At 42.6% G+C, this 16,681-nt stretch overlaps 1 protein-coding gene across 2 annotated transcripts in view; it reads right to left on the bottom strand.

Moving 5' to 3' along the window:
* Window positions 1-1,164: 1,164 nt before the first annotated feature.
* Window positions 1,165-16,681, bottom strand: part of LOC149854125 (S-adenosyl-L-methionine-dependent tRNA 4-demethylwyosine synthase TYW1-like) — a 133,324-nt gene continuing 117,807 nt past the window's right edge. For both annotated transcript variants that reach the window (XM_090025008.1, XM_090025007.1), the window contains exon 16: window positions 1,165-2,627. In XM_090025008.1, coding sequence (XP_089881134.1) covers window positions 2,409-2,627 — 219 coding nt within the window. In that variant the 3' untranslated portion in view covers window positions 1,165-2,408. The remainder of the gene's footprint in view (window positions 2,628-16,681) is intronic.

Genomic DNA, 16,681 nt, shown 5'->3' on the forward strand with positions numbered 1-16,681 from the left:
TTAAATTGCCATTAGGGGAAAAAAAACCTCAGCCATGCCTCCATATAGAAAATAATAATCACAGTACAATCATAGATTTCATAGACATTAGGGCTGGAAGGGACCTTGAAAGATCATCGAGTCCAGCCCCACTGCCCGAAGGGCAGGAAGTCAGCTGGGGTCATAGGATCCCAGCAAGATAAGCATCCAGTTTACTCAACCATGCAAACACAAGAGGCTGTCGAAAAATCTCATACTTTATTTCCTACTGTCCTTCCCGAATCTTCTTTTTAAATGTAAAGATTCTATTTCTTTAAAAAAAAAAAAAATCCCATTAATGCTGATGTGCCCATGCTCTAAGGCAGAAGTACTACTAATTCTTGTTCAAATACTGCCAGCTATGGGAAGACTTACTAAAAAAAAAAAACCCACAGTACTTCTGTAAAATGGCCAAGTGATGTTATGCCACACTAAAAAACCCCAAGAGAAACTACTGACAAGATGCTGATAATACTAAAAAGCCCGGGAAGCACAGCTCAACTTAACACAGGGCCAGAATGTGTCTTGACAGAACAAGGAGCAACAGTCTCAAGTTGCAGGAAGGAGAGTTTAGGTTAGATATTAGGAAGAATTTTCTCACTAGAAGGGTAGTAAAACACTGGACCAGGTTACCCAGGGAGGTGGTGGATGCTCCATCCCTGGAGGTTTTGTAAGACACGGCTAGACAAAGCCTTGGCTGGGATGATCTAGTTGGGGATGGTGCTGCTTTGAGCAGCGGGTTGGACTAGATGTGACCTTCGGGGGTCCCTTCCAACCCTCGTTTTCTAGGATTCTACAATAAGCCTGAGATTTTACTGTATTACATCACAAACAATTTAGATTTACATTCTGACCTGAATTTACAAGCTACAGAATATGGTCAAATGCAATCCCACTCATTATCAGCACAGGCAGTACCAAAGTCTTTTACCCAGATTTTGTATTCATGTATCACCAATGTTTTCAGCTGGTCTAAGCTGGCACCATCTGAAGGGCTGGTACTAGCCATTTTCACAGTGATTTTCTCAGCTTACTGAGGAAGGTGTCCTGCCCTCCTACCGCACGTTTTCATGCAATGGCTTGGCATGTTTCACAACAGAACAGCAGAGATCAGCAGATGAAAACAATGATTTCCACAATGACAAATAACACCAAAACATTTATTTAAATGTAAATTTGCAGCAACAGTTTAAAAATAAAAAATCTCAGAATATAGCTAAATACCACGTGTCCCACTGTTTTTGACACAAGCATCCGTAAACACGCGTTAACTTCACCTTCTGTGGGGGCTTTACATTTCTGTGGCAAGACAGAAGCTCCACACATTATTCAGTCTCAACTAACATCAACTGACAGGTTTGCACCTCAATCCAGTTCCACAGTGTTCCCATTTATTTCCTCCAGTGTTAGGAAGCTCATAATCAGACCCCAATTCCTCTTGCACCATCAAAGGTTTTTACAAAAAATGAAACTGCTGAAAGGTTTTGAATAGAGACGCGGCAGAATATTCAATGAAAAAGTTAAATCTAACCAATGACCTTGTTTGAGAGATTAACATTTATACATTGTTCCTCATAGTTTCTGACTGCTTTCAATCATTCATCGTTTCAGCTCAAATGTAGAAAATGCTGCTTTGGGTGTTAAGACCTGATGTATTTGTTTTCCATCTAAATTAGGGATTCAAATTTAAATCCATTACGAATTGACTGAGAAGATCAAGTCCTGAGAACCTACCTCATTCCAAATTGGCACTGAAATCATTTGGACACCATGTGTAAATAAGGAAAGCATGACTTGGTACAGAAGAGCTACATGACATGTTTTGTTGGGAGACTCAAAAGGGACAGGGTGTAAAACTAGTTTTAAAAGTCATTAAAAGTATCATGACATTAGACGAGACTTATCTAAGTATGAAAGACTTGTGCTACTAGACGAAACTTCAGTGGACACCAGACTTCCTGCTAGATTGGGCTCCATATTAATCTTCTTTATTTTTTAATAGCAACTGGTGTGGAACAAGGACCAAACAGATGTCAGGCTCTCTCCTCAGTGAAGAGTGCAGCAACAAAATAAAAAATGCCACTGCCAAACTGTATGGGTCACAAGTCGTTGCTTTCTAATTGCAAAGTCTATGCAAGAATTACATGGCACCCTGCCAAAGCCAGTCAACTGCTTACCTGGATCATTTGGACTAGATTAAAACAAACAAAAACAAGCATAAAATATTTGTAATCCAAGGAGTCAGAGGAAATTGAAGGAAAAGGGGCTATAAAAGTCTCTGGTCTCCTTGTAGCAATCAAGCATCAGGGACACTCTGTGTGGATATTCTGTATCCATGTTATGCTATGGAAGGAAAAATCAACTTTTTTCAGTACCCCATCTGAACAACATCAACAGCCTGAGATGTCCTTCTTGTTCTTCCGTTGATATCTAGTGTCCAAAGGATCGAAGCCCCTTTCTCTGGAGCCAAAAACCGCCCAGCACGGAGTTCTGGCCATGTAATCTGCCGCAGTGAAAGTCTTAGATCCTCCGCTCTCATCATAGTTTTGGACCAGCTCCTGAAAATGGTTGTAATCAATCCACGTGTACCATTCCCCATTGATCTTGAACTGGAAGAGAAAAAGAATATCTGTCTTGTTATCCTGGAGAGTTATGAAGAGTACTCAAACAATCATATCTACGTGTTAAGACAACCCCAGGTACAATTTTTAAACTGGTCAGCAAATTACAACATTTCGTACTCCCTATATGCTGCATCCGTGCAGGGGGAAAGAAACCAGATATTGGCTGAACGCACAAAATAGCAGGCAGTGTCCTACTCACCAGAAACGGGAACTCACTTTTTCTGATTCACATCTTAAGGCTTGACAGCGCACACAGATGTGGGACAGCCACTTTTCTTAAAGCTCTAGTCCAAGAGAGGACAGCATACACCAACGGCAGGCTGGAATGACCCAGCTCAGGTCAAAGGTGGCCAGCGCTAGGACCTTGCTGCTGCCCCTTCTCCTTGCCATCCAGCCACAGCACAATATGGGTGAAGTCACCCAGCACCAAACATCACCAAAGCCCCTGCTCTGCAGGCCAAATTCAACGGCTTTGCAGCAGAAGCAGCACAAGGATCTTTAATGCCCTTGGCAGGTGAAAATTTGCCTCCCTTCCTTGTAACATACCTGGGACCTGGCGAGGGTGGGCACCAGGCAGCGGTCTGGAGCAGCGGCTCCGCAGCACTGGAGTTGCCCTGCTTGCTTCTGCACATGCCCAGACTCCCGAGGCGGCCACCGATTCGCATTTGCAAGGTGTGTGCGCAATTTTTCCTGCCCCCTTCAACTTGCCTTAGACTTTCTCCTGTCCCCTTCAATTTGCTGCCCTAGGCAGCTGCCTCTGCTACCTGAACAGTTACTGCAGCTCTGCTTTGTGGGTCGGATCCAACCCAGGGGCCATAGGTTGCTCCTGCTCTAGTCATTAAAACAGAGTGCTCCCTACCAGCAGATTATCTTAAAGGCAGTTTGTTTCCTTGGGTGGTTTACCTGCATGGCAAAAGTAAACGTACTTTAAGTCTTACAAACACTTGGTGCTGCTTCCACAGAAGGAAAATTTCACCTTCAGCAATTGGTTTCTACTCAAAAGCCAACTTCCACTTCCAGGTATTAGCCAGGTATTCATCTGACTTGGAGACCAACATTTCAAGTGCTGGAAAAAGTCTGTTGCAGCCTTAAATATTACAAAACATTAGCCAAGCACTGCAGTTTGGAGGATGCCATGTACCACACTGATCACAGGTCCTGGCAGGAAACAGTAATACCAGTTGGAGGACGTTCAAGAACAAGTGAAACAGCACAGAGGAAACAGAGGTAGGTAGAAGGGGGGAGGTTTTGTGCACGTGCATGCACACGCAGGTGAACTCTAAATGAGGCCAGTACACAGGGAAGGGAGAAAGGGAAAAAGGCTTAATTACATGACTTTCCTGATGTGCTAATATTTTTAAGAACTGTGTATTTTGACAAGTCTGGGCTACATTTGTCTAATAAGCCTATCATGCTAATTTAGCAACAGCCTTGGCTGACTCCTCAACTGGAATTTATCTGAGCTAAGAGCTCATTACACAGCCCATTCAAGAAATAAAGGAACACGTAGCAGCTCCATGGATTGTTTAAAGTGGAATGCTATGCATCTATAAGGCATTTGAGTCCATGCCTAGTAGCTAAAAGCTTTTTCTTCTTTTTTTTTCTTTTTTTTTTGCAGTGGAGGAAGTGGGGAAGGGGAGTGGAACCTGTGGATGTTGCTGATGTTAGCATTTTTTTCCAAATAAAAGCCTGCCACTGTTAATCTAGTGCTACCCCTATAATTAATTATGGAGAATACCTGCATGAGGAGTCCTCAACATAATTAGCTTAGCCAGGCCTGGGAGACTGCAGAGTCATGATTGCAGCAATGATTCCTCAAGTTATTCAACATTCATTTTAAATGCAGTTATATGAAGGCTGTGTCAGGCATCTGTTGTGACGTGTACAGCTGAAAAGTAAGGCGCCTTCATTTAGTGGAGCCATTATTGCTACTTCTAAGGCACTGTGATGTCATGAACAGGATACTGGGCTAGAACCGGGACACCTGGGGCATTTTTACATGTGCTCTGGGGGTGGGAAGCAGAGAAACATTTTAGCTAGAGCAGCTCTGAGAGCCACTCTAATTCAAGCGCCCGCAGTGTTTCATTTATCAGCATTCCTGCATTTCAAAATGGCAGTGGGGGTGCTTTAACTAAAACTCGCTGAATGGGCTTTAGTTACAATGCCCCTCCCACCGTTTTGAAGCGCAGGGACACCGATGCACGAGATGTGGAGGCTGCTGGAGCATGCTGATTAGCATGCTGCAGCAGACTCGAGTAATGAAGTCTGCTCTGACGTGCTGTAATTACAGGGCACGTCTACAGGCACCCCTGGATTCTCAGCATGTCACTAACCTGCTATACAACGCTGGGCAAGTCACTTAACCTTTGTAGTTCCCTCGCTGCTTGTATAAAGTGGAAGCTGCTTAGCCCTCTCTGCCTATGTTCCTGTAGCAGTCCATCTGATCTAAGTTGGGACAACAGGTGCTGCTAAACAAAAAAGAAATGCTCCCAAGAAGCAGCTGGCAAAAGGGATATTGATACTTGCACTGTGTCCACATGGACGCTCATGGACTCCTCTGCAACTTGTGGCGAGATACTTAATCTTCTCCATACTTCATTCATCTCCTCCCTCTCAACTCATATGTTTACCTGTGCCATGGGAGAGTATCCCAAGGCTTAATTAATGACCAAAAAGTGGTTTGAAAACCCTAGGACAAAAAGCTATTTATAAGAAATTTCACTAAATATATCCAGACTCTACAAAAAACTTGACAGAAAATACACGTGCAACAGAAGGAAAAAAATTAAGCAAGTGCGTTGGCAGAGCAGCCTTAAACATGAAGCAGTGCAACAGCAAGCTGTTTAACGCAGAAGGAAAGACTATGTGAAGCACTCTCAGCATAGGGAGTTGATCAAAACCACTGAAAGCCCAGAAGGGAAGATAAAGAACAATCTAACAAATGGTGATCAAAGATGAAATAGTTGAGGCCTGAAACCAACTGAGCACATGGCTAATTCAACAAAACTAGTTTCTTGTAAGCGAACAGGATGCACTTATCTTAGAAGATTAAAAAAAAATAGAAGGTTTGCAATAAGGCTTTTTTTTTTTTTAAACAGTGGTCAGCAGCTGCTGAACTTTGTCCTCAATCTCATAATAAGAAAAACTGTTTAAGCACAAATCATCCAGACAAGATGAAAACCAAGATATGGATTAAAAAATTCAGCAACAGGCCAGATGGCAAACCCTGTCTCAGCCTGGTCACATTCTTAAGCTAGGTAATAACATGGTAATTCATTGTGTATTATCTGCAGCATACACTGGACAAAAACTATTTCAAGATGAACAAACCCAACGCAGACCTCTGTACTGGCAAGACAATCAATAGTGATTCAGTTTCACTAGCGCTCAATTTAATAGGAACGTGTGGATTAAAACCACAAGCTTATGAACGGGTTAGCACTGATGTCCTTGTCCTTTTCAAAGTGAGCAGCAGCTGCATGAGCAATAGGCCATCATTGTCATCCAGCTGAGATGGGCATAGTTGTCTCTTAGAGATGAGATTTTAAATGAGTTTTGGGACACAATTAAATTTTTTTTTTTAAACAAAATGAACCACTTTTCTCAGGCTTCAATAGAGCTGTATTTCACTGCTGTAGCTGCTCTTTTCCGGGGGACCTGACCCTTTTTAAAAGCACTCTAGAAAACTGGTGCGGGAAAGAGAAGGCAAAACATTAACTCACATGGGCCATTTTTGGCCCAAGTAGCACCTGGGACACCGCAGCACTAGTACTTTTGGGGCACTGCGCCACTCCTCAGAAGCTACAGAAAGTGAGCTCCCCAAATCCTCAAGGAAGTGCCAAACCGCACAATTCCCCTTCCTAGAATAAGAAGGCAGCCGTGACTGAAGGCAATTATGAGACGTATCAATCTGCCTCACGTGGTGTGCAGGGACTAAAACCGACTAGTGCCTGCATATAAATGGCATTTCTGTTATTCCTATGAAAAATGAAGTGAGAAGGGTCTAAAAAAAGTGCTCCTATCAAAGCCCAAATCAACTGAGGTCAAACAGGCAAAGCTTCAGAGAGGCTCGATGGGAATGCACGCCGACCCAGGTAAGATCCTAACTGAAGCAGGCAAACCAGTCTAGAATTGCAAATGAAACACTCAGTGCTGTGGCTACATGCATGAGATGCGTCCCAAGTGTCACAGGCTTACAAAGGAACAAGGAGCAAAACTGTATTTGTATTCAGGTTGCGGCAGGTGCAAGGAGAGGAGGCAAGGTTGCCAGACAAGGTCAGTGAGGGCTGGCGAGGCTCCCCAACCCACCTGAGCGCAAGCAAAGTGCCGAGACAAGGAGCAAAAATGGCATCCCTCTGCGGGTTTGGTGTTAAACAGACAAATGAGCTATATAACATCACACCAATTCCCCAGGATACAACTCTTTTCTCCCAAAGCTCCTTTCCCAGCAGAGCTGGCCCCACATGGTGGGATTTCTCCATTTGAACTGGAACTTGACAATCCAAAGGGGCTTGAGTGAACTATGTGGGCTGCCTACGTGGCTTGAACCTATGAACACTAAACATTTACCCGATCTGGTTGACATTAGATTTTGAACTGTTTGGCTACGTCTTCCCACCTGAAGCCCCTTGCACAATGAGGACCATAAACCCAATGGGAGGTCTCTGCATACCAACGTACCAACAATGTCCCCATTAAAATGATCAAACCAAGTTTCTGTGATATTTGCTACCAAAGCAAGTTAAGAAGCGTTATTAAATATTTTTAGTGCAGAGATACGAAAACAATAAAACACAGAAATAGGGAAGTTATCTGTAAGCACAGTGTGTGTCAGAGAAACCAATTATTTCCTCCAAGACAATAATAATAATAAAAAAGGCAGATAAATTTGGGGTGCGGAACAGCTTCAATTGCCCTCATAGATTTGCAGATAAAATTATGATTTTATAGATAAGCAAAGATTTAAGGCTTCCAATAGTCTTTCTGCATCCAGACAAAGCCAAGATAATGCCAAAAAACAATGTTATTTCAAAGGCTGGTACTGCTGGGAGTTTTACTGTTTCTCTCATTACCTAGCCAGGCGTTTAAGGTAATAAATACACGCACAAAAGACAAATGGCTGAACCTTTTTTTTTTTTAGCTGGCTCAATAAAAAAAGTAATAAAGCTTCGGTGAGACTGTCTCTTCTAGCCAGCTCTAAACCCAAGTCTGTTCTGTGCGTACAGCGCAAATTCCTCTCTCCCAGAGCGTTGGCTGTAACACAAAGATCACAGAAGTATCAGCTCAGACTTTCACCCTCAGGCTTGGCTGCTCCAAGGGTTCTTATCTCAGAGCTCCTCAACTCACAGGCTGGATCATCTCCCTCTCTCCATAGAGACTGCTTTGCCACCTTGTTCAGCTTCACAGTGGCTGAGCCCCTTTCTGTTTTACCCAAGAGTAGCAATTAAATTATTTCCCAGGAAGAACAAGTGGTCCCACGATAAATCCCACCAGACTGGTTTCAGTGGACTCTGGACCAGACTTGGGGAGTCTAAGCAATGAAAACACATACCAAACAATATAAAAGCTAATGGATACTGCTGCAACTTCAATTTCCTGAAGCTGTAAATAGAGTCATTTCTTATGGAAAATGATGAAAATTTGTGAAAGAAAGAACAGAGTCAGACATGGATAACAGCACACTGTTGCGCTGCATATTTCTTCTCTTGCCACCCTATTTGCATAAGCAATTTTTTTTAGTAACTATTTTATAAAGAATTTATATTGGAGATAATACAATGTAGTAGTACAATATACTATATTCCACCAGACAGGCATAACTGCAGAGAAATAAAAGTCACAGTAGATTTATATGGTGGGGTAAAATACAGAAGAGAAACAGAGACTGTGACATATGAAATGCTCGAGCTGAAAAACGGAAGTTGGCCAAAAATCAATTAGTTTGTCCTAATAAGGATAACATTACATTCTCTTTGGAGGAACACATATTAGACCAAGGAATCAAGTCTCTCTTCATCCATTCACTTTGGCAGTTCTTTCTATTTCAAACCATTAGGCTCAGGAGAGAGAAAATAGTATGGGCAACATCAGAAAATCAACCAGAACAGTGCAGTTAAGGTTACTCTGCAGCTCTTCCACTTAGAGGGTTAAATCCTGAGCTGCAAGGAGATACCTTCTCGTGGGCGAAACTGCCCTTCCCAGGGCAATCATTACAGTCCTCTCCATGCAGACTGTTGGGAAGGCAGAACTGAAAGAGCTAGGCAATGTGGAATACTTTCCATGGCGAATGAAGTGCAATAAATGTATAGTATTTCAGTTTGGTCCCAAGTTGGAATCAAATGCACATGTATGTCTACCCAACATCTCTGCCACTAAACGGAGTGTTGAAGGGAGAGAAAAACCCCCCGGCATTACATTTTCTCCATCACTTGTTAATTGTCTTGGGGTGCATGGTTTGGTACCCAGTCCCGCAACTGAAGTCTATATCACCCATGCACAGTGTTTCAGACTGCATAATGACCACTCAGGGATTAGCAGAAAAGACAGCGTCTGCTTCAGTGGCACTGCTATAGCAGCACAGTTACGGCTCCAGGATTACATGGGAGGGAACCGTCCTGAATTGGCAGGGAGATGGCCTGGACACTGTCAGAGAGCATTTCTATCTCTAACATCTAGCATTTTCAAACCCAGCTGCAATGCGTTTTCTACTAATGTTTTCCCAGTTTGCTAACAGCACTGGGTGCTAGAAGAGGATGTTTCACCAGCCAACGATAAATGGGGAGGCCTTGCACATCCAGCATTTGATTCTTGCTTCCATGCTGTCCCTTCTTCATCTGCCACTCTCAGCAAATACATGAAAATTTACTCTCCTCCCCTTGTCCTTCTATTAGCCATTTCCAAATGACCATATTTCAACAGAAAGACTAGGCAACACAAGCAGCCAGCAGAGCAAGTGGGTGTATCAAGGTCACACACACGTATACATGTGCGTACACACCCAGTGTCATCCTATTGCTAGTCTTTTCCCAGACTCCTGATTTCATGAGAGCAGAAAACCGTACCTCACATGAGTGTGCCCTGAGCTGGGACTCTGCTCCTTTCGCATCCATAGCAGCCTATAAGAAAATCATCATGTGGTGTTGCTCTTTGGTGTTTAGTGACTCACCTCTGAAGCAAGAATGTCAGCCTTGCAATTGGGGTTTTGGAGAACTAGTCATACCTTTCCACCATCAATGTAATTTTATACATAAAGGAATACCGCTATTTTAGGGCCTGCAAACCTTAAGGATGTCCCTCTAATGCAACAGTATAAAGCCTTCACTGGAAAACATACATGGTCACAAAATGACCTGCTCTCCTAGTTCAGTTATACCACATTTACTCAGTTCCAGGACAAGGTTTTTCTCCCCCATTCAACATAGGGGGAAAATGAAGCCTCATCTTAGGATCAAGTGTCAAGTTAAAGTGCATTCAGAAGAGGGAGCAGGAATCCACTTGGCAAGGTATGTAGAAGTGCAAGACCTGGAGCGGCAGCATAGGGTGGTGTGGGATCCGGCATCGAAGCACAGGGCAATAAGGGACCTACATGGCACAGGACCAACCATGGGGGAGGAAGGAGAAAACAGGTAGCAATGTAGGCAAGCGACAAAGGGACAGGCACTGGTGGAGGCAAGGGGCAGGAGCCAGGTCATCTGGCTCTTCCCCCTTTTGCCTCCCCACTACCTGCCCCTGCCACTGCTTTCCCCACAAGGGAATGAATTTAAGATGACCCTCCAATAATTAGATTCTACATGTATAAAATTATAACTAATTGAATCTAATTATCTGAGGGTTGCTTAAATTTGAAGTCTTCTTAGATTTAAATATTTTATGTCAAAAAATGTTGAAACCTTTCTAAGATTTAGTCAGAGCAGCAGGCAGTAAGTACTACATCAGCATTTCCCTCATTAGCCCCCTTTTCAGTGCTTTCACTCAAATGGTTTCTTTGCTGAGCTTAAAAATATTCATTAATCATTAAACCAAAGGTAGGGTGAGTACTGATGTGCACACAAAGCTTAAAATGCTTTTTTTAGTCCCATACTTATACATTTATATTCTTACAGGCTAGAAAAAAGGTACTGTGCATTTTCAAGCATCTTCCTATAGCTCTATAAGCTGTACTGTATAGCCTGTAGGAATGCTCATATCTCAAATCAGGTGAGCCCACTGATGGGCTAGCAGTCATCTAAGATGATCGCTACCACAAATGCATTCCAAATGCTTTATATATAAGAATATTTAGACGACAAAACAGTGACAGAAACATGGACCACTCTTGGATCCCAGTACATATTAATGGAATATTAGAATAGATTCAAAATAAACCCAGATCTGGAGAAATAACCAACACCAGTTTCCCAGAGATCACCATAAGCAGGTGTTGTCCTTGGCTAGGAGGAGTGCCACTTCATTTAGTAGCCAAGTCGTGGTACAGATGTGAAGAGATGCTGCCCATAGTCTCCTCCTCCCTGATATTTGCAGGGAGGCCAGACACATTAACTTTACAACAAACCTGCATTCTCCAAGACCTGACAGCAGGAGGGCTAAAACTGCTGATGAATCCAAGTCCATTTCAGCATATTATTCTCCAGTGCAAAGGCTCCAGGATTGCAAAGCCTCTGTTTATCAGCCTTTCACTTTGGATACCCAGATGTGTAATCTGTCATACAATACAGCCTAGAAACCAGACAGGAGTGTACAGTCTAGTCATTAAAGCAGAAGAATAGGAGCCAGAAACTACTCAAATACAACTGTGATTCAGGACAGTGTAAAACCCCAGGCAGACAAACAGATCTGACTCAATCGACCTACCTGTCATTTCATCTTCCAATGCCTCTCTTTCTCCATCTGCACAATGAAAATGTAACTGCCCCCTCCTTTTCTTCTGTGCACTGCTTAATTTATAAAAGTTTAAGACTGATGAGCTCCTTCAGTGGGAGGTAGGCAAGTACAAAATTATTTCATGAAAAATCTGCTATTTAAAATATATTGCCATGTTATTAGGGCTCTGCGGTGGAACAATTTTATGCCGCTAGCTTTATACTGTACCTTTTCAGCATAAAGCAAAAGCTCTTTCTTGTCAAAGTGCGCACCAAGAAAATTGTTAAATCAGAACTCTAGCAGGAAGAATTCCCACTCAACTTTGAAGCTTTAGGTCCTTCATTTAGAATTTGTGACAGTAAGCCATCTTAATAAATAAAATAGCTTTTATACTTTCGCACAAAGCAGCATTAAACAGATTAAACATAATGAGAGTGCAAAGCACTTACATTATGCAAATTTTATAACAAGGCTGTTTCCACCATCTGCGAATAGAAATCTGTCTGAGTCACTCAGCTGTTTCATTAAGTTATTATGGACAGTTTCTTTAACTAGTCAAGTCTCAGAGTGTATACCTGTCGAACAGTGAGAGTGAGGGAACGGGAGTTGATGGAAAGCCAGAAGAATATGGCAGACACATAACTCCAACCAAGGCTTCTCCTACATCAGATCTTCTAATCCCCTACTGTCTATTTTCAATTATAAAGTTCAGGCTTTAAGGGAAGAAATTAGAAGAAAGACATGAATCAAATCAAATGCTGGAAAGGGAATTTATGAAATCTAACAGTATGGATGGCATGTAGGGATGAGAATTTCATCAGGTATCATCCCCTTGAGGTAAAATGAAAGTCCGCAGATCAACACTGAATGTTCAGGACAATAATACTGGTGTGTAAATACATCCCTTCAGGAAATCTGAAAAACCAACATCAGTGAAAAGATTATCATACGAGAAGTGTTCAACCAATTATACATCAAGCTTTTGCTGGTTAAAGGTAGGCTCTTGGCCATATGCTGAAGCGATTTAGATCAATAAATAGGCTACATTATTAGTTGCAGACATTCTTTAAAAGTTGGCATCTGTCAAGTCTTATAAATTTATTACTGCAGTCCAAAAAAAGTGAAGAAATTCTGCACTAGTATACCTCTATCACCGCTCGCTAATGCTAAAGCCGTCTCCATGCGGGATCTCTCTTCTGTAATTTATTTGCCTCTATTTATTAAATTTAAAAATCTTAGGTGGCTCATTCGTAATCAAAGATTGAGTGCTATAGATTTTTTTTTTTAAATCCATACCCGCATTATTATGGAACAGCCCATCTCCCAATCAAGCCAAAGATACAGCTGGACAGTTTTAATTCTAACGGATGAAAAATGGATTACTTCTGGAATAACTGTGATTTTTTTTTTTTTTTAATAACTAACGGATCAAGCACAGCAGACCCAGCTTTGCATCTCGAGAGCAGCAATGAAAAGTTTCTCAGGAATCATTAAATTACAAGCCGCCATGCCCACATTAGTATTGCCTTTGAGAACGTGGATTGTATGCTGAATGGGTGGGGAACAACACGGCTCTTGTGAACAGCGGGAAGTTTATTCCCTGTTCCAATAAAAGTAACCTTTTCACAGGGGATGATAAATTGAGGTCTTGATTCTCCTCTGAGATACAATCCCACTGCAATTGGCTGAGTTACGCTGAAGAACTGTTATCAGAAACAGGCAGAGATATAATCCAGACCCTGGATTACACAGTTTGCGATGATGGGGGTTGCTTACAACCCGGAAGGGATCTCTAAGGTGTAGGACCATTAAGGCCCGGCTGTAAATAAAACGTTACAGAGATTTTTGCTCATGGCTCATTAGTCAACACGCAGCAACCTGCTGTGAGCATGTTGTCCTCCCTCTGTACAGGAGAGCTCATCAGGAAGGAACAAAGCAACCTATTTGCATCCTCTTATTGAAACCTCTGGAGTCTCCTTCAGAGAGAACTGCAATTGGTAAGGGATGCCTCAATTAAATGTCCCATGGACCGATTGATCATGTAGCCTGGCCTCCTTTGTAACGTAAGCCGTTACATTTGAACCAGTTAAACCAGTTGTTGACTTGCTCCTGCCAGAGTCCCAACTGAACCCCTTTTGTCTATTAGATAAAAATAGTAGACACTACATGACAGAAGCCACATGTAGGCTAACAAAGGTGGACTTCACACCTACGTGCGTGCAGCACAACCGAACGATGGAATAGTGATGAAGGCCCTAGACTAAATAGCCAGTGGACCACCTCAATGTGAAGCCTCACTGTTGAGGAAACAAGCCTTGATCTCATCTGGGACCACAAAGGACTCAGATCTATCTTAGCAGGGAAGGAGCTCATAGCATATTTCAATTGGGACATATTGTGGATCCATGCATATCCAAAAACCACCGGAAAAAAAATCCTGAACGCCAAGTGGAAAAGCAGGAAACAAATCGTGTTAACGAGAAACCCCTGACTAGAACGCAACAGGAATGGCACGGCTAGAAAACAAACCCATCACAAAAGCGAGGTAGATATTTAAATGAACGTAAGGGAATACAATTGGCAAGCAAGGGCGGCAGCACAATGGAGCATGTGGTAAATGCCAGGGTAAAGCCAATTCAACAAAAAGGAACATACACTTTTATTCGAGAAATTATGGAGATTGTACCTTTCATTCAAAAAAGATAGTTGCTGCAAGGCATCTGCAGCATATTTTCCCCTCCTATTAGTCACTCACTCCATTTGTGTCAAGGATACATTTATTGTTACAACACAAGGAAAAACCAGCTGCCTAAGTTCTCTCACTGGAAAGGTTATTAGAATTAATTGTTAAATTATAAACTTGTGGCTGTCTCAATATCTCAGCCAATTAATTCAAAAGTACTGTAATAAATTAGATTTTTGTACTTCTCTGTTTATAGGATTTGCCACAAAGCAAATATAATTACTTGATAATATGTCAACATTGCTGGAAGGAAAAAAAAAATCAAAGGAGAGAGCTGGAATTCTCAAGGCACCTAGCAAGGAGAGATGGAGGTCATCGGTTTAAGAAACGAGGCTGCAATGAAGGGGAGAGCAAGGAAAAACAGACAACTGGGATCAGTAGCTACAAGAAATGTCACCACAGACTGGACAACAGAAACAGAGGACAGCTAAGGACACTGTGGGACTCAGGGCTTCCTTCCTTCATTTTATAGGCTGCTACTTGATGGCAACGACTGTCCTACAACAGTCAGTGCCCAGCCAACCTCAAAAAGGCGCAAGAATCAGTTTCTCAACCTACAGGTTTATATTAATCTAATAATCAAGTATTTTCTAATCCTTTTGGACAATGCACTAGTAACAGCTAGGTCTAACCTCTGTTAAAATAAATGAGAGTGTTTCCATTCACTTCAACGAGAGGTTTAGTTGAGACCCAAACGTAACACTTGCAAAGGCATCCAATTCCTATATTCCAGAGACAGATGCACTAGAAACCAAGTTCTCATTGAAAGATCAGTAGGACTTATGAGATGAAGTGCCAGGCTTTTCAAGGTGTTCAGGTGTCCCAGATGCTTGATGCGTCTAGGAAGATATTCTGAAACAGGGTCAAATCCATGGCCCGCAGAGCAGCTCTATCTAGCCTGTTGGGGGGAAGGTGCCACTGAATCCAAGGGCTTTGGGCCCCAGCAAACCTGGCAATCAGCAGCAGGAGAGTGAGCAGGGGCCAATACAGCCCTGGTCGCCCTCCAGCCACTTCATTCAGCACCTCCACCATGGCCCTAGCTTCTCAGCCACCAGCCCTACTGCCCTACTGCCATCCCACGAAGGAGCCTCCTAGTGTCGGAGCTAGAGCTGCCGCTTCCTCATGCCCCAGGCTGGAGTTAGAGCTGCCACCACCACCGCGTGCCCCAGCTGGATCCAGCTCACAAAGAGGTCTGCAGTCCAGATCCGATCCAGGGCACAAGGTGAATTTGACACCCCTGTTTTAAAGCTTCTAGGTACCCAATTCCCATGGACTTCCTAAAAAAGTATAAAAAACCCCAGTGGATTTCACAGATTTTATGGGTCAGAAGGGACCTCAGTAGATCATCAAGTCCAACCCCCTGCCCTGGGCAGGAAAGAGCTGAGGTCGGATGATGCCCAGCTACCTTTTTCAGAACCTAAACACGTGGCCCCAAGTGATTCGGAGCCTAAGCATTCATCGATTCCACAAGCAGCTTGCAGTCGGCATTGTTCATTAAGGACAAAGCCAGGTATTATTAGCAGAGAGCATCATTTCTCTGTCATTCTGAGACTCTTGAACATACTAGTATTACAATAAAGATGTTCTCCCTCCACCTTCCCCCCCCCCACAAACACCAAAACTAACTTGAACATAATAAAACTGAGATCTATCTAGCAGAACACAATGAAGCAAATTAAATTTGTTAATGATTTTTACTATCCTCTTTCCCCCACCTCCTCTGGTTTGTATTTTAAAGATTCCTTTCATTTTGTAATTATTCACTGCAGGCTGATGGCTCCCATAGCACTGGTTTGCAGCCAATAAAACACTGACAAATTTTATTCTCCACTGGAGCCTGAAATCCAGAATTAAAAGGAATGGAAATAAATTTACTTTTTATTAGTTATTTTCGTACTCAAGTATAGATCGCTTCCCAAAGACGCCCTCTCCTAACGGATTTGGAAAACAAAACAGTTGCAGAATTCCCCGGGGGCTGGTATCAGTCTATGCTTGTTACTGTTAATAAGGATGTTACTTAAATTATGTATCAATAACCTAAGGGGGAATTTGTTTCCTTTCATTCCCTAAGCCAGTCTTTCACCTGGGAACACAAAAGATTTTTTTTTTGTTGAGCGACTCATTCCAGCACACCTACCAGGACCACCAGACAGGATTTAAAATGGAAACCAAGGAAGAGTTCAAGGTGCCACAAGTCAATAAAACAGCCCGTCTCAGGATTCTCAACAGAAGTGGTAACTTCTGCACTTTCCCAAGAGAAGTTTTCAGCAATTACAGTTAGCAATAAAAATACCAATCAAAAATAAATTCTGATTTTCTGCGAATTGTGATGCGGACTGATCATCTGATGTCATGCTGCCTGGAGAACGCCCCCCACCCCCCCCAACACACACACACGTACAATAGCCTCAATCAAGAATAAGATTTCACAATCTAA

Source organism: Crocodylus siamensis, chromosome 13, assembly GCF_052110815.1.
Source record: "Crocodylus siamensis isolate JL-2025a chromosome 13, ASM5211081v1, whole genome shotgun sequence".
In the NCBI taxonomy this organism is placed as follows: domain Eukaryota; kingdom Metazoa; phylum Chordata; order Crocodylia; family Crocodylidae; genus Crocodylus; species Crocodylus siamensis.